At 34.8% G+C, this 23,403-nt stretch overlaps 1 protein-coding gene across 1 annotated transcript; it reads right to left on the minus strand.

Annotated features, from left to right (window-relative positions):
- Positions 1–508: 508 nt before the first annotated feature.
- Positions 509–22,482, minus strand: LOC132550172 (transcription factor SPT20 homolog). Its single transcript, XM_060214200.1, has 24 exons — positions 22,465–22,482; positions 21,108–21,190; positions 20,117–20,187; positions 19,467–19,533; positions 18,238–18,393; positions 17,236–17,271; positions 16,498–16,536; positions 14,769–14,876; positions 14,362–14,555; positions 13,563–13,713; positions 13,092–13,148; positions 12,284–12,340; positions 11,369–11,526; positions 10,803–10,835; positions 10,476–10,674; positions 8,554–8,644; positions 8,345–8,465; positions 7,328–7,380; positions 6,830–7,033; positions 5,347–5,675; positions 3,908–4,031; positions 3,511–3,659; positions 2,722–2,866; positions 509–2,505 (listed from the first exon to the last, which is right to left on the minus strand). The coding sequence occupies exons 2-24, from the start codon at positions 21,141–21,143 to the stop codon at positions 2,246–2,248; spliced, it is 2,838 nt and encodes a 945-aa protein (XP_060070183.1). The 5' UTR covers positions 21,144–21,190; positions 22,465–22,482; the 3' UTR covers positions 509–2,245.
- Positions 22,483–23,403: the final 921 nt, after the last annotated feature.

Below are 23,403 nucleotides of genomic sequence, written 5' to 3' on the forward strand. Positions count from 1 at the left end.
GTATACAGATTTAAAAAAAAAACTTGGCAAATAACATTGAAATGCATTGCTGAAAAGCAGTCACAAGCAAAAACAGTTTTTGAGGAAGCACTTACAGTCCGTGTGGAATTCTGCCAGGAATTCTCTTTCTATTATAAAGTGACCTTGACCTCTGACTTCCTTACAAAATAAAATAATCCTAAGCTAGCATATTATTCCATGAAGAGCTGGATCAAATCTTAATAGATTGGTCAAACAGTACTGGAGATACTGTGTGGAATTATAGGATGAACTGCTAGACAGAAAGATGAGGGAAATTTCAATATTCCTTTGCAACCTTCTATTGTGGGGAATAATAATTTTCTGAGCCACATAGAAAATAACATTGACTGTTTCAATGTTCACTGTTGGTACAACCTCTGTATAATTAAGCTATACCATGCAGTAAAGAACAACCAGCAATATACTCTGTAAATTGTTTATTTTACAAGTGAGTATAATGTACACTTTATAATTCATTTGACAACATGTTAAAATGGCTGTATTTCATATAAAAAGTTATAATATTCACAATAAAATAACTCAATTCATATTACACATGTAAAATGCTTAAAAATAATTCATAAACAAAGGACAGAAGACTTGATATCTGTCCAATATCTTCTGTAATATATAGAAAACAGTATGTAATCTCCACTTTCAGAAGACCAACATGTAGTGTAAACATTCCTACATGTTACGGTTATGTATCATATTGGTGAATTTATTGTCCTTCAGCAGTTTAGATTCCAAGATGACACAGAGTTACAATGGCCATGTCTTTTTTACACACCTGCAAAGATTTGTTGGTGATATTGATTTCAATCTCGTATCAATTCAGATAACAAAATCTGGTCTTAATTAAAACTTGTATACCCTAAATCTCATGTTGTGAGAACTAACTTTACCGTTGTAGTATCAAATCATAACAATTAAGAAATTCTTGGTTCTTGTTTAATGAATCTAGAATATCATATAGGTTCTTTAAGAATACTCTAAAAACCTAGAAGTTCCCAGCCTGACCAAATCTAGAAATCTGAACTCCTTTACCAACTGATTAGATGGTAAACTGTATAAAATTTAGGTCAGATAGGCTAATATATAAGAGTTATCTCCCTTCTGTTAATTCTCAGCATTAGTTCTTATTTCTAAAGATTTGTTTCTTCACAGTGACCTGAAATCTACAACAGGTAAATAAGGTACATATACCTTGAGATGTATTGGAGAGTTGATTATTCACTACATCATTTTCATGTTTCTTCAAATGGATTTATGAAAATAAATATGCAGAAATAAATGAAAGAGATTAAGACAAACTATTTTCCTGAGAAATCAGATCTTACACTCTAGAATGCTTTTTCCCAGAAAGCACATGTTGCTCTTTAGAACCAAGCTGTGTCCATAAATATCCCTATAACCTCTATAGATCAACAAAGCTATGTCCAGAAATATGCCTATACTCCCTATAAATTAATCAAGCTCTGTCTAGAAATATGCCCACACTCTCTTTAAGACTTGTACAGTTTTTATTTAGAAAGGGCAATTAAGTCCAGTGAATCATTTTTGTCTCCAAAATCTAAGGCAGTATACTTCAGGCATAAAAAGACAATGTGAAATTCTTTACCCCTGGAAATGAGCTTTCTTCCCTATAAGATCACCCCATTTAATTTCTTTATCAAAATTCAGTTTTACAGTATAAGTGTAGTTAATACCTCTCCATCATATTCATCCTATAATACTACATCTTTCCCATCCAGCTGTCAATCAAAAGTTTATGATGTTATAAGCTATGGTAAATGTCTCATTTATCTGCAATGAAGCACTATTGACATTCTCATTAATATGTACTCCTAACAAAAACATACACCTTTGGTCATGTTTCCTAAGGTCAGTCCAATTAAATCAAATCAAGTATGCAAATACTTCATACTCACATCAACTCATTTTCAAATTCTGAGAATATTTCTTCCCACATCAGACTTGAACATTCGTATACACAGTGTGACTAGAACTGATCGAAGGATTTGATCCTTAATTTGTGATTAATGTTTATGTGTAAAAATATGACCAGTAAAAACACATGGAGAACTGAAAAATGAGGCTTTTGGACTGTCCAGAGTTCTGTCAGCTGTAAAGAGAAGAATTTTAGGAATAGGCTTTGAACATGGGGTTTTACAGGACCTGTAGGTGCCTCTAGGGACAACTGGTATCAGTTGTCAGGGTAACATCAGTGTTTAGGTGGGGTGGGAGTTGTGCGTTTCTTGCTTTTGGTCTTGCTGACATTCCCTGGGACTAACTGTTGTGGTTGTTGTGGTTTCAGCTGTATTGGGTGAAGCTGGAGTGGTTGTTGTTTGTTGAATGTCAGCTGTGTTGCTTGTAGGTTTATCAACTGCTGAGGCTGCAGTGTGGCCCCTGGGGCCTGCCCTGGCTTTAACTGAGATAAGGTGGCCACCTGGTGGCCGGCCAAGTTCTGTGCTGACAACACCCCTGAAATAGACACATTATATGATTAAATAAAAATCTATAAACCAGTTAAGTAAATATCATTATAATTGGACTAGAAGACATGATCTAGGTGTCTCAATGATCTCTATGGAAAGAGTGATAACATGATTAATCAAGGACAGATATATGATGGCAGACAATAGGCTGATGGACAATGGAAGAAGGTTAAGGCCTCGAAATTCTTCAGTGGCAACACACCTGTTGTTGGTATGGAGACAGCTACTTTTGTGCCACTTAGCTGTTGACCTGCTTGCTGAGATGTCAGATTTCCTGTTCCTGTTTTCAGTGGAGCTCTCTGCTGTGGAAGACCTAAAAGTTGTATTCCACCATGCTGTCCTTGGATCTATGATAAAATCAGGAGATTTTATTAGTTTACTGGCTCAATTTTTCGCACTTTTTAAATGTTTATGTTTATTCAAGTAATGGCATGAGAATATACACAATGTTATATACTTTTTCTGAAATGATCAAATATACGTAAATTATAAAATTTATTGTATTTTTTTCTGAAATGATCAAATATACATAAATTATAAAATTTATTGTATTATGGGGTTAGTGAACCTCCGCATCAAAATTTTCACTTTTTTTTCTATCAATGCTTATTTTCCTCAGTCGCCTCCTAGGTTTTAACATTCAGGCCCTTAGCATCACTGCTTTGTCCTAGAGAGATGAAATAGCTGTATCCTGCAGTTTCAGTGATTATCTGACTCTACTATATCTAAATCTATCTAATTATTTAACAGGATTACATAATGAAACTTGTGTTTTGTAAAATTTTGCAAAATTTGAAAATTCCTTTCAGATCATTAATTCTAATAATCCCGTTAAATGTCATGGTGGGTGTTTGAACTATGTATTACTGATTGGAAACAGCTCTGATTTACCTGCAGCAGGGGTAGGGTAGTTGGTGCCCTAATAATCCTGTTAAATGTCATGGTGAGTGTTTGAACTACATATTATTGATTGGAAACAGCTCTGACTTACCTGCAGCAGGGGTAGAGTAGTTGGTGCCCTAATATTGGTGCTCGTCTGTTGTTTGATCCCAGACATGAAAGGACCCAGACCAATGGATCCTAGTGGAAGAGACAGCATACCAGCTGGGGGAAGTACAGAGGTTGGGTTATTTGCAATACCTACAACAAATAAATGCTTAAATATAAATACTGCTGCCAGTACATCCTTTATTTTTTTATGAACAAAAGAATTTTTCTATGCTTTTAAAGAAATATCAAAAAGCCCATGCTTCAAGACCATTTATGCTGACAAACAGATTTATGATCATGTCCTTCATCAATAATCTCCATGATTAAGATATAACACTATATTATATTTAAATCTGATTTTTTAAAGACTGAATGAAAATCATTACAATACCACCAACCTGAAGTGCGACCACCACTGGATGCTACCGTTGTCGTATTTGTAGTGGTACAATGGTCAGATACTGATGGAATTGAAGTTACCATGGTAACCATTGTTGGAGCGCTAGCACCTGATGAGGATGTCTGATCAGAAAAACAAATGTTACCAAGAATATCAGTGAAACTGAGGAATGTTCCCTGAAAGTAATTTTATTGGACACAAGATTTTAAAAAAGGGTTACAAATCTGAATATGTTGTACTGAACATTCTTTTAACATGACCAATGTTTACACAAAGTTTCATGATCTTAATTTTAATGCAAGCAATGCTTTGCTCATAACACAAAATTTCAACAAAGTGCAATAATGCTCTACTGAGGGTTCATGGGTCCAGACTTTGATCCACTGCACCTTGCTTTCTCATGACTGATTTATACATCATGTTTCAATATCCACGCAAAGTATTGCCCAGGACACAAACTTTAAAAAAAGAGCAATAACTAAGGGATCAAGTGCCCTAAATTTAATACATACATTTGTCTAATAATGGTCAATGTACTGTATACACCAATTTTCATGATCCTTGCTTGAATATGGGAAAAGTTATGCCTTGGAAAGAATTTTTTTAACAAAGGGCAATAACTCTGCATTAAGAGGTTGCAGGTCCTACTTTGGATAAATTGCACATTCTCTTTGTATGATCAACATATACACCAAGTTTCATTATCCTATCTTAAGTGCAAGCAAAGTTATGATCTGGAAATATTTCTAACAAAGGACAATTACTCTGTAATTGAGGGATCAACAGCCCTGAACTTGGTACACTGCACATTGTCTTAGCATGATCAATGTATCCACCAAGTTTCATTATCCTTGCTTAAATGCAAGTAGTTTAAAGTTGTGCATGTGACACAAAATTTTACCCAAGGGCAATAACTTCATAATTTACAGATTGCATGTCCTGAATTTGGTACAGTGCATAACATCTTAGTATGATCAATGTTTGCTCCAAGTTTGTTATCTTAATTTAAACACAAGCAAAGTTATGCTCCCGAAACAAAATTTTAACAAAGAGCTAGGACTCTGTAATTGAGGGATCAAGACTCTGAATTTAGTACACAACACATCCCCATAGTATGGCCAATGTATACACCAAGTTTTATTATCCTTATTTAACTAAGGGCAAAGTCATGTTATGTTTCAGACAGGAAGGACGGACAGAAAGCCAAAATGGTAACTTTATCATACAAGTCAAACATTTCCTTAATTCTGTTGTCACCATTTAATGTAAAGGATACATTTGAACAACAGACATTTAATGATTAGGACTCTTATGTACATTTCTAATTTAAGTACCAAGGCAACAATTCAGTATAATGTTCACTCCATACACAGTTGCTGTACCAGGTCAATATGTAGATAACCAGACACAGGTAAGTTTGTGTTTCATCTGTCTTACCTGTGCAATGGAAGCCGAGGACACTATGGGTGATGACGTGGATGTTGATGATGACACGATGCCGCTGGGTAAGGAGCTGACAAAGATTCCAGTGTGGTTCTGAAGCACACCAGCATTTGTGTTGATGAGGCTGAGGGGGACCGGGATACTTCCCCCTGGGACAGATAGGGATACTTGCATGTTCTGTATGCCCTGAAGGTTTGTAATATTCATGCCCTGTATACCTGTAATGTTCTGGATGAGGTTGGACGGCAGGCCAATATTAGCTATGTTAATGTTAGTGATTGGCTGTTGGCTTAGCGTTGGCTGACCAGTGCTGCCCTCTGTAGCTAAAACAGAAACAAAACATATTTATTATTGCAAAGTTCTACACAAAACTAAATCACTGTCTATTACTATTTAGATTCTTTCATAACATATATAGCACATGTTATATATTGCTCATATTTTACAATGAAACAGATAAGTACTGTAGGCATAAAATTAATAGTATCAGTGAAAATGATAAATACTCTCTGGAAACAATTCAATTTGAGACAAAATATTTACAAAGGGCAATTACTCTGTAACTGAGTGGTTTCTGGCCTGGAATATGGTACACAACATCTTGTCTTAGCATGACTAATGTTTACACCAAGCTTCATTATCCTAATTCAAATGAGAGCAATTTTAAGTTATGCTCCAAACACGAACTTTTAACACAGGGCAGTTACTCTGTAACATTGTCTTAGTATGACCATTGTATACACCAAGTTTCATGATCCTTGCCTAACTGTAAGCAAAGTTATGTTCCTGACATGAAAGGACAGATGAACTAAGTGGCAACTATATGCTCCCCGAAAAATGTTTGGGGGAGCAAGAAAAGTTTTTTATCTGATGACCCTTTTTTCACTAGTGATCATTAGATGACAGCTAAATCTGCCGAGGCAAGCTCACTAAAACAAGGGGAAGTAACTCATATATCACTAATGTCATCAGTGACTCAGCTGGCAGAATGTCAGCCTAACTGCCTGTGTAACAAACATTTTACATAGCAATGATAAAAGGAAAACTCCATACAAAATGAATTGGTGAAATGGTATTAACCAATTAGGAGCTAGAAAATGGTGGCAATCTTGTCAAGTCAGAAATCAGATCCTGTTTACACATTACCTGGCCATCAGTATTAATCTCTAAAAGTTTGGTTCAAAGTCAGAGTTTTGAAGAAAAGTATCATAGAACTTTAAGGTAGGAGGTGGAAGAAGAAAAAACAGAAGAATCCAGGTAAAATAAAAAAGTCACAAAACTTTGTAGAGTTAACTTCAATATAAATCGTGTGAATGAAGTTTATGATACATATCTAATGATTAATAGAACAGACCACGATTACGCCGAGAGTGGAGATATCAATAAAAGGACCTCTACTGGAATGACAAATTATAATACAGTATCATGAAATGTTCTCTACTGAAACATAATACCTACTGCATACTGACATACTTACTTTGTACAAATGTAATATTTCCAGCTTGTTGGAGGCTTTGTTGAAGCTGGGTGATATTGGAGTTATCTACCCCTGACTTTCTACCCTGAACATTTGGGTTGGTGAGTGTAGTGTTAGGTGGAGGTGTAGGAGTGGGTATCGGAGTCTTCACACTATGGACTGAAGTTACAGAAGTCAGACCCTGGGGAAACAGCTGACCCTGAACTGCAAGGAAAATCCATCAGTTTTACATGCTATTCAACAATAAACCCCTTTGACCCAAGCATACCCTATATGAATTAAGCTTAAAATCTCTTCATTTGAACTGAATTTAAAATTCTTACCAATAACCACTTGACTGGTCCTAAGGATCATTCACTACAATTACACAAATTTTGATTTATTGACAGTAAATAAGATTATTCCACACTTAATAAACTCTCTTCAATTAACCTTCTGACAGACATGCTAAAGTTCAAAGCAACATATACTGTAATGCCAACATAAAACTTGCCATACCTGTAGATGTGGGTGTGGATGCTGGACTCTGATCAGGGGTGTTGGGTACAGACCTGTTAAAGTTAAATAGTTAAAGGTTTATATGTAGATTTAGACGTGTAACAGGTCTGTGTAGTCATTATGCTGGTTATGGTGTAAATGGATTTCTTACTACAGGTTATATTTGGATATATCGAGAATATCAAGCTGATGTACATTGGCTTTTCATATACTTAAGGTCTGTAATGATTCATTTACACATGGTATAACAGTGTTGATTCACTGACACATGGTATAACAGTGTTGATTCACTGACACATGGTATAACTGTTGATTCACTGACACATGGTATAACAGTGTTGATTCACTGACACATGGTATAACTGTTGATTCACTGACACTTGGTATAACAGTGTTGATTCCCTGACACATGGTATAACAGTGTTGATTCACTGACACATGGTATAACTGTTGATTCACTGACACATGGTATAACAGTGTTGATTCACTGACACATGGTATAACTGTTGATTCACTGACACATGGTATAACAGTGTTGAATTTTTATATACTTAAGGTCTGTAATGGTTCACTGACACATGGTTAACAGTGTTGATTCACTGACACATGGTATAACAGTGCTGATTCACTGACACATGATATAACAGTATTGATTCCCTGACACATGGTATAACAGTGTTGAATTTTTATATACCTAAGGTCTGTAATGGTTCACTGACACATGGTTAACAGTGTTGATTCTCTGACACATGGTATAACAGTGTTGATTCACTGAGTAAAGACAGTTTCAAGTCAGTACAACTGAAGACTTAGTTTTATTATGATGTTGTTGTATCCATTATTTCTGTATCATGATATGTATTGTAACATGAAATTTATGATATTTCCTCCTATACAAGGTATAATAAAAGTTTTTGTATTTTGTAGCTTTGTATACAATGGATAGTGGGTAGCACTTCTATCCCTTAAATTGTTTATTTTATCTAAACCTGAAATATCATATACATTAAATCAGACCTTTGTCCGACTCCATGGTGGCCAACTTTGGAACGAGACAGTGACTGTGATTGGTGACCTGTTGGCTGTTTCTGTATGTTAAGCTGCAGCTGATTGGGTGCTTGTGAAGTGCTTCCTGGGGCTGAAAGGAATAAAATATAATCATGAATTACTACCTGAAATTCACAATATTTTTTATGAAGTTTGACTAAACAAAGTAACAGTATTACCTGCTGGAGCAATGGTCAGTGAGAGCTGTATGGGCACATTCCTTTTGCCAGCCAAGAGTCCAGCCGCTGTAGTTCCGCTCTGGAGGTCAGGCTGTAATGACCAAATACAAACATTCTTATCATGAAGTATAAAAAGTCACCAACTTAGCTCACCTAACATCCCAATCATTACTAGTTAAAAAACAATTTCAAGTGTTAGTTTGTTTTCTGTATTGATATTTGAAATCATGTAATGTACGATAAATCTTTGGCAGCTAACTTCTACATCCTCTAGCTTCAGAAATTTACAACAAATTTGCAGAGATTGACTTTTGTAAATTCTGAACCAACAATTTAAAATTGAAATAAACAATGTTCATTTCATTTTAGTTCGAATTCCCAGTCAATAGCTTGGCTACAATAAGTAAGCCAGCCGCTGGACATTTAGGGACACAGAACAGTAAATGATTTGTTTGTAGACAAGACAAACTTTTGATATTTCAAAAAATAGCAAAGTGGTACAATTCCTTAATGAATGAACCAGTCAAATTGATTTTCAAATTAATTAGGTGTCTTAAGGCTTTTATTACAATAGCAACACAAGCTTGTGCCGTATTTTCTGGATTATAAGCTGCACCTTTTTTTCTCGTAATATATATACTGGTGCAGATTATATGTGGACAAAAAAAATCAACAGGAACAAAAATAGAAAATAAATAATAAAAAACAGGAAGTGTACCAGTACACCAGTACAAGTACTCCTGTAACATAAGAGGCTGCTGGTCGGTAAAAAGGTCTGTCATTATTGTGTAAACTGCGACTACACAGCACCTGTCGTAAGTTTCTTGCCATGTAAAACCTCTAACATTGTTGACGTACAGACGCTACTTAGTTCTTGTACAAATACCTGCCCGTCACTACTTTGTGACTGAAACATATTATTTAGAACCATCATTTGCAACTGTATACAAGATGATTTGAAGATTGAAATAAAAATAACATTCCTGTGGATTTAATTAATCATACTTTTTAATATGAATCACTATGATATCTTCTGGATTTCCATGGTTACTTTGAAGCCATAGTGGAAGTTTACCATACCTTTTGCATTCTGGGATTGATAGGTCATCGGTTCACAGGTCAAATTCTAGAATGACCACAATGCTTGCTTACGAAAGTACAGACACCGATGGAGAGATTGTTAAGTAAACAGACATATTTTCAGGCCCTATATTTGTGTGTAGATAATCTGTGAAGGCACCCAAGTCCAACGAGTTCCATATTTGCTATCTTAGGTTTTTTTACCTACATCAATAAAATAAAGGATAATCTGTGTATAATTCATTTGCACACTTTATTAAATGTTTCACCGACGATCTTCATAAATTGCCCTCCATTGTCTGTTGTATCAACAAATTTTGGTCTACATAACCATTACCACTTTGTAAGAACTGCCTTCCACTATCTGTAACCATTATATCAAATGCCAACAATAGTGGTCATCATGTTGTAAGAAAGGGTGTAGTTTATAACAGGATGAATCGAAAAAATCAGCTCTGCAGCTTCTATACCGATGCGGCTTATAACCTAGAAAATACGATATACATATGCTGTAGTAAAGGATGAGGTACTTGTGCTGTAGTGAGAGATGACGTGCCTGTGCTGTAGTGAGGGCTGATGTACTTGTGCTGTAGTGAATGCTGACGTACCTGTGCTGTAGTGAATGCTGACGTACCTATGCTGAAGTGAAGGATGACGTACCTGTGCTGTAGTTAGGGCTGATGTACCTGTACTGTAGTAAGAGATGACGTACCTGTGTTGTAGTGAGGGATGACATACCTGTACTGTAGTAAGTGTTGACATACCTGTGCTGTAGTAAGGGATGACGTACTTGTGCTGTAGTGAAGGCTGACGTACATGTGCTGTAGTGAGAGATGACATACCTGTGCTGTAGTGAGGGTTGCTGTGACAGCTTGCCGACTCATCAGAGCCTGGGCAGCAGTGATGGTAATCCCAGGAGTGGATGTTGTCAGTGTGGTCTGTGTGTACTCTATATGGGGAGTCTGGCCAGGCTTCTGGGTCGTTATCTTCACTGCACGACGCCCCTCCTCTGTGAAGATCTCTTTAAACTGCTGTAAGTATCTAAAGTCATAATGTAACGATGAAATCTAAGTAAGTAATCTGGGAATCTGTTTCACTATTAAAATGCAAATTGATAGAGTAAATGCATGGAATTTATCTTGTGTAATTTTATTCAAAATTATACTTACTTATCAACAACCATTTTTGTTCTCAAGTTGAACCTGAAATATTGAAGAATAAATATGAAAGATCACCCTTCATGAGGTAAAATATGCATGAAATTTGTCCGATGCTGTGGGGATTTCTGTAATAGGTTTCCTTTTTCATGTCACATGAAAATGTTTTAGATGTTATAGGTTTTGGTTTAATTATCTAACTTTGTATAACTTAGTTTCATCATTTTTGTTTCAAACAATCCTGTAACATAAGCCTTCTATTTGTAAACAATGTTAAACCTTCCAAGGCCATGTTTTATCTATAACATTTTTATCAGTGATGTTATACCAGACATATGCCACAGCAAAAAGAAGATTGAACAGATGTCTGTCAAACATGATAACTACATCTATGTAGTGATATTGACAAGTAGAAATTTATTGAACAGTGCAGTAATTTAATCTGCATCCAGTTAAAAACTACAGCAAACCTACTGTAAAACAAAAATCAAATGCAAAATTGTATTATTTCAGATATGCCAAACACTCCTACAATGTAAGGATCTGTCTACTTTATTTCTAAGCCTGTCTTCACATACGTGCAGGTTTTTCCTCTAGAGTTTTCTTTGTAGTCATGGTCGAGGTACAGCGTGCCAAAGTACACGTCGTCTGACTTTCGTTTCCTTATACTCAGTCGTGCCAATAATTTCTTCTCTGTGTTAATGTCTCTCTCCAGTGTTGTCTCCTCAACCAATTCCTGTCATAATAGAGGGATGTTAATTGGTAATTTGTAAATGAATAATGTTTTCTAGGCAAATGGTGGCAATATAAGGAGGTTTCACTGGAAAAATTGTGACAGTATAATAGGGTTTTATTTGACAAATGGCAGCAATATCACAAGGTTTCACTGCACAATAGTGACAGTATAATATGGTTTTACTGGACAAATGGTGACAGTATAACAAGATTTTACTGGACAAATGGTGACAGCATAACAAGGTTTTACTGGACAAATGGTGACAGATTAACAAGGTTTTACTGGACAAATGGTGACAGTGTAACAAGGTTTCACTGGACAAATGGTGACAGTATAACAATGTTTTACTGAACAAATGTTGGCAGTATAACAGTGTTTTACAGGACAAACGTTGGCAGTATAACAATGTTTTACTGAACAAATGTTGGCAGTATAACAATGCTTTACTGAACAAATGTTGGCAGTATAACGATGTTTTATTGAACAAATGTTGGCAGTATAACAGTGTTTAACAGAACAAATGTTGGCAGTATAACAAGGTTTTACTGAAAAAAAATTGGCAGTATAACAAGGTTTTACTAGACAAACGGTGGCAGTATCACAAGGTTTTACTCAACAAATGGTGGCAATAGAATATAACACAAATTGAGGCAATATAACATGGATTCATCGTATAAAATTAAATGGTTTCCGTGGTAATTAGAAACAGTCTAATACTGTTTTCTACATTATATAGATATAGAAATAAAGGCCATACCAGAACATTGTTGGAAGTCATTTCAGGAGGCTCGTGCACTGTAGCATACTTCTCCACCTGTAAAAATTCACACAAATCTTTACGTGTCAATGTCTTCTTGCATCTGAAGTCTGTATCAACATAAATCTGGATAATTTGCATGAATTAGATAATTTTGTGAGTGTTAATAAATTTCAGCCATAGAGACAATGGGAAAATTTGATGTGCTGTTGTGTACTTTGAGTGTTATGGAATACATTTATTTTTGTCCGTTTGAAAAAGAAAATAAATCACTTGGTACAGTGACATACAGAGACAGATTTTCTATACAGTGTGTCTCAATGTTCCTTTTTAATTTGTTTATCTGATTTTAATCTGTATATATACTTTTGTGGAGCAAACTTGTGAGAATATCCCATCAAAACAAACAGTGCTGAGGTGTATAGGCTAGATTTGTTTGTATTTTTCAAGGAACACAAGTACCTATATTTGTATGTGTGTACCAGGAACACAAGTACCTACATTTGTATGTGTGTACCAGGAACACAAGTACCTACATTTGTATGTGTGTACCAGGAACACAAGTACCTACATTTGTATGTGTGTACCAGGAACACAAGTACCTACATTTGTATGTGTGTACCATTAACACAAGAACCTACATTTGTATGTGTGTACCAGGAACACAAGTACCTACATTTGTATGTGTGTAACAGCAACACAGAAGGAGTGAGTACATTGGATCAGGAAGGTTGGTATTTGTACTGGCACTGTCTACATTGCTAGTAAGCCAGAGGTCTCAGGTTCATTTCTAAGTGGTAATACTTACATCAAGAGTCTCAGGTACTGATAGCTGGACAGTCCTCTGTTGCCACATGTCTACTGACTGTCAAGTACAACACAAGATCTCACAGGTGAACAAGATCTCAAAGCAAAGACAGGATATTTAGTAAAAATTGGCCTTCCTTTATCATTTGTGTTGTGTGATATATCCAACTAACCAACACAATGTATTTTAAACATTTAAAAGTTCAATATATGATTTATCGGCTGTAAGTTATTCCTCAAATAAATATGTGTTTAAAGACAATATGTTGAACAATGATAATACCGTGTAAAAGATATCAGGAATCCACAAGTCTATCATATTGTAGCACACAAATTCACTTAGATTTCCATTTTCTAGAGGAAATTACGATACTTCACAATTACATTTACATTTGAGCAGAAACATCTATTAATCAACCAATCAATGTAAAATTAAGACAACGAAGATTTCCTTTGAAGTAAATACTGTTACCGGTTTCCCTATCTTTAAGTTAACATTAGGAGTGTGTGTGCGTGACTTCTTTTTCTGTAAGAAGTCCAACAGTCGAAGTTCTTTGGGTGCTGCAGCCTGGGCAAACTTTCTCTTCCTGTTGATGGCAGCCTGTGTATATTTTTTTACAGATCTGTAAACAAAAATAAAATGTTTGTATATGAAATAAAGTAATAAAATGTAACAAAAATAACAGAAAGAACCCATTTAACTTCATTATAATTCACCATTTCCAGAGAAATTCATACAGAACTCAGTAATCGTACGTGACATTGTGAATGTGATAAGTCCTGGACAAATTGACTTACAAGGAATGCAGAGAAATAATATAGTATGGGGTGGCAGACCTAATATCACAACTCTTCACAATAGCTTGAGATACATACAAGATTCAGTAGATGTACGTGAGAAGACATGAAATATACTTCAGGCAAAGTAACGCATAGACAGATAGAAGGGTGAAAAAATAATTTTCAGTATTATCAGTGAAAACACCCATTAGCAACACCTAGTACAGCTGTAATAAGCTCTTGACTTGTGTCATTTCAGTTGTATAGTCAAAACTAAATGACATAGTGTCAAATATCACAAAGATTTCTTTCATATAAACCTGATAAATAAACAAAGTTACAGTAAAATTTCAAAACAAAAAAATCAAACTTAGATGTTGAATTTTTCATTTGTGTAATATATACATTTAATAAGAGAACTCCCATCAAAAGGAAACCCATGTGAGGGCCTCTTAACAAAACATGTTATATATCAAAATAAGGATACACACCTCTTCAGTAGGGGAGTGTTGAATTTCTTTTGATCATATTGCTGCTGGTTAGCCACCAGTAACACTGAGGGGGAGGGGTCAAGACAGATAGGGTCTTCTGTTGCCAGGATCAACTGACTCTCCAAGGTCAAAAGGTCATCCGGTGTCCATCTGTGTCCATCGCTGGATAGATTGTAGATGTCAGATAACAAAGACTGAAAGGCAAAACAAGAAGTATGTCAAATGAAATATACCCTTGGATGTTTGTGTTAGAATAACCAATCTCTTAAAAAACATACACCAGAAAAATCAATAGACAATTAATCTTATATTTTTAATTAAACATAAGTAAAAAGAATAATAAATATCAATGATGTTACATGTTATTTGGCATTAACACTAGACTACAGTCATATAACTAGACTTACCTGTTGTGAGGGTTTGAGCAGTACATACTGAGTGTCATGTCCACCATTAGCAGATCTGCGGTAATCTCGCACCTCAACTATAACACAGCCGCTGTAGAACACATTTACCTGTAACAACACACTCAGTATATATTCATCTGTAATGACACACTCAATATAAAACACATTCACCTGTAACAACACACTCAGTATAAAACACATTAACCTGTAACAACACACTCAGTATAAAACACATTAACCTGTTACAACACACCAAGTATAAAACACATTCACCTGTAACAACACACTTAGTATAAAACACATTCACCTGTTACAACACACTCAGTACAAAACACAAAACACATTCCAAACACATTAATCTTCAAAGTTAACAGGAAAAACACACTCAGTATATCATGTTATCAAACACATGTTATCATTAATCCTTGCTGGCCACACATCATTAATCCTTGCTGGCCACACATACATCATCATTAATCCTTGCTGGCCACATGTACATCATGTTATCATTAATCCTTGCTGGCCACACATACATCATGTTATCATTAATCCTTGCTGGCCACATGTACATCATGTTATCATTAATCCTTGCTGGCCACACATACATCATGTTATCATTAATCCTTGCTGGCCACACATACATCATGTTATCATTAATCCTTGCTGGCCACATGTACATCATGTTATCATTAATCCTTGCTGGCCACACATACATCATGTTATCATTAATCCTTGCTGGCCACACATACATCATGTTATCATTAATCCTTGCTGGCCACATGTACATCATGTTATCATTAATCCTTGCTGGACACACATACATCATGTTATCATTAATCATGTACATCATGTTATCATTAATCCTTGCTGGCCACACATACATCATGTTATCATTAATCCTTGCTGGTACATCATGTTATCATGCCACACATACATCATGTTATCATTAATCCTTGCTGGCCACATGTACATCATGTTATCATTAATCCTTGCTGGCCACATGTACATCATGTTATCATTAATCCTTGCTGGCCACATGTACATCATGTTATCATTAATCCTTGCTGGCCACATGTACATCATGTTATCATTAATCCTTGCTGGCCACATGTACATCATGTTATCATTAATCCTTGCTGGCCACACATACATCATGTTATCATTAATCCTTGCTGGCCACATGTACATCATGTTATCATTAATCCTTGCTGGCCACATGTACATCATGTTATCATTAATCCTTGCTGGCCACATGTACATCATGTTATCATTAATTTAATATATTGTTGATATGATGTCATAGAGTTGTTATGAGTGGAAAATTCCCTTCTTAATCTTGGAGCGAGACAAGGAAAAATCTCACACCTGTAAAAGTTTGTGGATACACCTGTCTAGAATACAAGAACGCAATACCTCTTTCTGATCACAGGAACAATAACACAGCCATGAATACACATATTCACCTGTAAAGGTGACAATACACCTGTCTACAGTAGGAGAATACTGTACCTATTTCTAACCACAAACAATAAAACAGTCATGAACACACATATTTTCACTTGGAACATCTCACACCTGTAAAAGTGTGGATACACCTGTCTAGAGTAGGAAAATACAATACTCTTTTCTGACCTTTATGGTCACTCTGGTAATGACACAGCTATGAACACACATAATTATCATTCAATATTATCATCAATTCAATATTCACTGACAGGTAACAACTTACCTGAGCCCGCTCTAACAAGTCCACCAGAAACGGAGGTAGCTGTAATACATTCCATATCATCAGCAAAGTTGTAAGGTATAAAAATACCTATATCTGAATTATTTTTAAGTACAATTGTAATTCTTGTTTTCATAAGTTTGAAATTGAAAATTATTAAGTCTGACTCCTGGTTGATTTATTTGTAAATATATACTGTATTCTGGAAAATTTTCTCTGCAATTAAACTTTCAATCATGTCACACTTTGAGTTATAGAGTGAAAATAAACTATGGGTAAAAGATTATTGTTAAAAGACTGAATGGAATTGAACAGAATCTTCCGAAGGCACAAAAAACATGAGGCAATGTTTCTCTATATATGCTACATGTATGTACAGATATACATATATTAAAACATTTCATTGCTTTCAACCTAAATTTTACAAATGCCTTACGGTATCATATGCAAAATTAATTTTAATTTCCATTGCAAAACATGTTTATCATACAATTTTGTGTTACCATAGTTTCCATATTATAAGCCACAGCTTTTTCTTCTGCAGTAATTAAATCAGAAATCAAAAGCAAATGAATGTTGAGGTGAGTACACAATATATACTGCAATCACTTACCACTGCTATATACTGAATCATACTTACAAATAATGCACTTTTGTTATATCATACTTGGTCTATGTAAATGTAAAACCTAATCTGATAATGACTATAAACAAAAAACTGTAATAAAAGTCTCCACTGACCTCTGATGAATCAATATATTCCAGCAATTCTGATACCTGAAATATAAATGGAGGATTTATTGTATCGTACAACATAATAAAATTGATAATTATGGCCAATATTTTCAGAAAGGATATATGATAGAATCTTACGAGGGTAAGACCTGAGGGGTAACTGTGGACAGTAGGTATGTTAGAGTTGGCTGGACAGCACAAGGTTTGTCATGTACTTCTCAGCTTAATCTATGAAGTATCCATGTCCAAGGAAACGACCCATGGTTGAATATGTTCCTTACATACGTTCTAATTGTAAAATAATGGAAGATGTTGCCATGAACTGTACACATCATTTCTTCATCAACTGTTCATGAAATGCATAGATGTTGATGATGTTATCCAACTTTGATAGGGTTACACTACATAAAATGATGATGCAACCCTTGTCTGAGTAGCATTACAGTGTATTCCAGTTTCTCTAATCTGTGTGAAATAGAACTATCTTTTCCCTACCCTGTGTGATATATAGGTAAATAAGTATTACTGACCATTTAGATATTTTACTGCTCTGTATCTAAGTATATAATCAGTACTTAGGTGTTTAGGTCCAATACAACATTTCTCAAATAAAGCAATTATATCTCTTTTAAAAATCACTTTCTGACTGACTAAAAGAGTTACAGAAAATTATTTATCTATTGAGTATATATTGACTGTTGCTATGGTTTTATTGTTCAAGCCTTGTCCTTACCTTGACATATGTTTACCATTTCAAATTCAGTACATGGTACTTTGCTACTTGTTTCAATTCAGTGAAGCCACTTTCAGTCTAAGTTATATCTGTAACTTAATTTCATAAATTCAAACATCATTTCACATATACAGTATGGGGTGAGACATATGATATCTGAAAGTCAAATTCATGACTACAAACATGTCATATTGCCATTTTCAGTTTGAAAAGATACATTAAATACTTGCAACTAAAGTTCTGGTAAATCATTTCATGGATTCAAGATATCTTACCTCATACGGTAACTTAAATGTTTCTGACTCGACACCACTGCGACCTCTAAGCATCAGAGAGTAGCCCTCATTGCCTGGGTATAGCTTCAGTATCAGACAGTTTAGACCGTCACGTCTCACAAGCTTGGGAAGTAGGTTGGTAGCTCGGATAAGATCCTAAAGAACATGAAACTCATTAAACATATATTACATAATGTGGACAAGGATAACTCCAACCAAGTGCAAGAGTTGTCTGGTCATCGTGAGACTCGGTGATCCATGTTTGATAATTTTAGTTAAATAAAAAAAATCACAAATTACAAGCCTTAAAACCTATTTATCACTCTAACATCAACATCCTATAAAATATGTACCAATATTGATGAAGTTATCAATCTGCGATATGTTTAACCTACATAAAATGATGCTACTCTATTGTGAAGCAGCATCATAGCATGTGTAAGCTGTCTTTCCCTTTCCTGTATGAGACAAAAAGTCCCTAGCAACCATCATCCTTTGAAGCATGAGAGAAAGGCTGCTACAATATTATCGTAATTATCTGTTTGTAGACACAACTTTGTTTTTATTTTTCAAAAGACTACAACATTTCTAATAAAAACAATATATTTTTCATATATTCCTGATCCCTGATTAAACCATTACATTCTATTATTGGTAAACCAGATCTAGAGGTACAAGTTTATCTGTTATATGATACAGGAGTATTTAGTCGATTTTGATGTGCAAACATAAAAAATGCCATGAAAACATAACAATCACCCAACTTCAGTGGAGTTAAAGTTAATGTGAAGCAGAACTACTGGTGACAGTGACTGACCTTCATGACCTTTAATGATTTCAGTCTGATTTCTCAAGATAAACACATCCATTAGGTTAAGTCACTACTTGACTTGCAGTGCTTGATTCGAACCATGATGATGGGCTTATTGCTTTGTATTAAGAGACACTGTCAGTAGAGCATTGCCATTTTAATACTCAAGTGAAAATAACAGGTACATGACTTGACATTTTATCTCTACCTATGTTAGTTTGTGTCTTTCAGGGGCTAAGAAACAGACCAGTTTGTGTTCATCAGTGAGAAAGTCACCAGCTTCTACAAGGACACTTATCTCTACCTTAAAAGACTCTGGCTGTTCATGGGCCAAAGAACCCCAGCAAACAAGTGGATAAATATGTTCACATAACACCATGGGATCAGTCCATCTAGGTATGATGCACAGTTAACTTACTGTATCATCTGGCTGTGATCCGGTTTCTTCGATGTACAGTTCCAAGAGTTTCTGATGAATAGACTTCCTACAACAAAGGATATTTTGAACTGTAATTGAACCTGACACTACTGATCAAATTGTTCTGATAAGTTAGAGCTCATTTTCTGTTTTAAGACTTTGATCACAGTGGTCATATATAATAAACTTTATTTATTTTACAACAATTGCGAAACAAGTTATACCAACTTATACTAATCACTCTTGTTGGCCTGGATGTAAGCGCGCAAGGGGTCTTATAGTGGGAGGAAACCGGAGTACCCGGGGAAAACCCACGTGGTCGGGCAGGTGACCCCTAACCTTTTCACGTCCGTTACGGGAATCGAACCCTGGTCGGCTAGGTGAAAGGCGAGTGCATTACCACTGCGCCACCTGACCACCCCAGTGGTCTTCCTCCCCTAACAGTTTGTCAGTACCTCTGATGTACCCTGGCTGATTTAGCCACTTGCTTATACATGATAGTTTTGAATAAATTCATGTTCTAAATTATCAGATCTCTGTCTTTATATTTGGTACTACAACCAATCAAAATCCCTAAAATTTAAATGATTAAATGATTAAAGGATATGGTCCATTTCTTTACTTATCTAATATTGTATTTATATGTGTACCCTTTAGGATTGCTGGAGATTGGCTTGCTCAGAAGCTGAGTAGGTCTCTGTTTGGCGGTCTCAATCAAGTACTGAAAAAATATTACATTTCATGAATTATACACCATTAATGACTGATTTTTATTTGAACCAACCCTTATAAGAGCACAAAACAAGATCAGAAAGATAATGGTGAGTATAGTTATTAGAACAGGACATGAAAAACAAATGACTTTCTGCAGTTTTTAATGAGCAACATATTCATATCTTAGGCACTTTAATGTACAAGAAATATAATTTGATAGTTTTCTTTTTTCTACAATACTGTCTTTTATCTCACTCATATAACAGATTATACTGATATTCTGTGATACGTGTTAATATATAAATGGAAATTATTAATTATTTTCTAAGTAAAACATACATAAATGAATTATACATAACTGTGAAAAAAGCAAAACCTTCCACTTACAGCTTTATAAAAACAATTAATTATGAAATTTTAAGAAATTTATTTATCAAGGAATTTTTCAGTCTGTAATAAGTGGAGGGGAACCAACACACAACATCTGAATCTGGGCTTATTACAGAAAAATGAAAAAAAAACAGTTGTTAGTAATTTTATGGTGAGTTTCATTTTAACCCAGTTTCTACTTGACTAAATACATGTACTAGTAGTTATGTTTGGTGGTATAATGTAAGAAGAGATCCAAGAGGGATTAATAAGCGAAATTGAAGATGGACATCTGTCAGCCATTTTGTTTTTTTTATCAATCCCAAAATCAAACCAGCACAATAAAGAACAAAGATTAACGTACATATGAAACTTGAGAAAGATTCATCCAGTACTTCTCAACAAACAAAATTCTTTCTGGATGGACTATGGACATATTAAAAGTTGGTGTGGATATTGTTTGTGTGATAATAATTCACAGAAAATCAAGGATTTTATGTTACAATTGTGTTATAATAAATCTGGCATGAAATAATCAGTGATACAGGTCATGGTTACCTCAGCATATTCAACATCCCTTTTTAGCTTTTCCATGGTCAGCTAATGGTACATAGTGAAAGTGTCATTCTTGTATCATTCAACTGCCAAAATAAAGACGAAATGTAAGTTATAAGACGACAAAGTTACAAAGGATGTTGATAATAAGTCACGGGATAAAATCTAAAATCAGATGTATAGGTACCACACTATGAGCACTGATGCAAATGATAACACATTCCTTCAAGTTTATCCATGTTAGGGACCAAAGATTTCTGTGTGCTATTCTAATGAGCATCTACAATGTAACTTAAGTGTCATGTACTATTGTAAGTAAATCTGGCAGCATAATAATAATCAAATTCATGGGATTATTTTGAGCAACTAATACAGTAGTAATTACCACCTTGAAAAAATGATAGAGAGATTGAAATTGGCATGCTCAGAACTTCTGATTAGTGCATTTTCTAAAATTGGTCACAAAAACATCTGACTTTTTCCTAAATAAAACAAAAGCCTGGCAAGTACATAATGTATGAATCAAGTCTGTTGCAAATGGTGGAGAATGCTAAATGTCCAATGACTTAATCGATTCAATATATTTTGATAAACAAACAATTCTGCATAAGTTTATATGGTGCCAGTGTGTCGTCAACAGTTAATATTAAGCCAATATTACTAATTGTTAATATGCAATACAAAATTATTTATATGCTATATATGAAAATCTATGCATGTGGTATTTTGTTGATGAAATTATTACAATGCCATTTTTTCTGTTTTTGCTTTTGAAAAGTGGGGATAACAAGTTGCCTGTTTGTTCCGGCTCCCACACCAGAGATATTACAACATTTTAATGGACAGAGATGGTTACCACACATTCTTTCTATTAAAATTTCTAATAACCAGTGTAAGCAGGAGCCTGGAGAAACAATGAAAGATTAAGTCAAACTTTGCAATCATTGAATTTAGATAGGAGTCTACATTTGCCCGATACATCACGGTCGATGCTTCACCGTATGCATGTATGCAGTCTGTCAATGTTTAACTGTGATCGATATTGCACATCAAAAGTTTGTATCAAGTCGATACTGAAAAAAACACGAGTAAAGTCACACAAGAATGAGGAGGTGTTAGATATTTCAATTGAAAAATCGCCATTTTACCATAAAAATATAAAGAATAAAATTATACCGATGCCGAGAAAGACGTAAACAAACCAGAAATTCCCGACACAAATACATCGCTTAACGATGACAAAAGTGGTGCTTTTCCTTTGTGAAAACATATTGACCGAGTTACAATAGGTAGTCTTTAAGTTTTTATCAATATCATACATACTGATGCAATAAACAATGGTTGAAATATTATTATTTACCAAATCTCGCACCTGCCATTTTCACATTTACCATAAATCAATGTATTAAATTCTCATCGTTTTGTAGCATTCCACTTCGTAGAAGCGAAGCACTTTCTTGACCCAGATCATATATATTTCAATTTTAGTTCTCACCATTCACTCAAATGATAACGACTTACTTCCATTTACCTCCCTTGGCATGCGAAATCGCTCATAACCTGTGCCATGTTATTTAATTATATCATACATTTAAAATAAATTGTTATATATGATAATACAATGTTTACAGAAGCCTTTGATATCCAAATTTATGTTGTATAACAATGTCTGTTAGTCGGTCGTTTTCCAAATCGAGACGGAAGAATATTGTTACAATGTTATGAATTACTGATGGAACAGTTCCGTGCAGCTGAAAATATAATGATAAACTAAGAATTATCGACCAATCCTATCGATTTCTCGTATAGCTTAAATACATAACGCAAAAAGTTTGGGAAAGGAACAATATTGGATTTTTTTTAATGGAGGTGATGGCTAAAGTAAAGAAAGGTAGCTCACACCAGTCTACATTTTCTTGTAGTTCCTAGCTTAGCCGAGGCATATATATATATAATCAGTTTCTTTAACTTGTTTGAAATCACTACGTAAAAAGCGTGTATCAAGTTGGATGTAATGGTTGCTTTTAGCCGGTATATAATTTAGTTTGGTTGAGTGCTAACTTCTCTTACGCATCTTTGCTTTATCAATTATGAGTGATGAGTAATGTCGATATTTCATTTGTAAATTAATTTATACTATTTTAGTAACAAAACAAATTTGGAAGCCTTTTTCTCTAGACTGTATGATACACACAAGGAATCAAATTTTCCTATTATGATTTTTCCTTCTCTAACATTGCTATGTAATTAATAAACTCGTTGTTTCTTCAATTTAAAATGTTTGAAGTCGCTGTATATT

Source organism: Ylistrum balloti, unplaced genomic scaffold (genome assembly GCF_031769215.1).
Source record: "Ylistrum balloti isolate Yb309-2 unplaced genomic scaffold, AGI_CSIRO_Ybal_v1 Utg370110, whole genome shotgun sequence".
NCBI classification, from domain to species: Eukaryota; Metazoa; Mollusca; class Bivalvia; order Pectinida; family Pectinidae; genus Ylistrum; species Ylistrum balloti.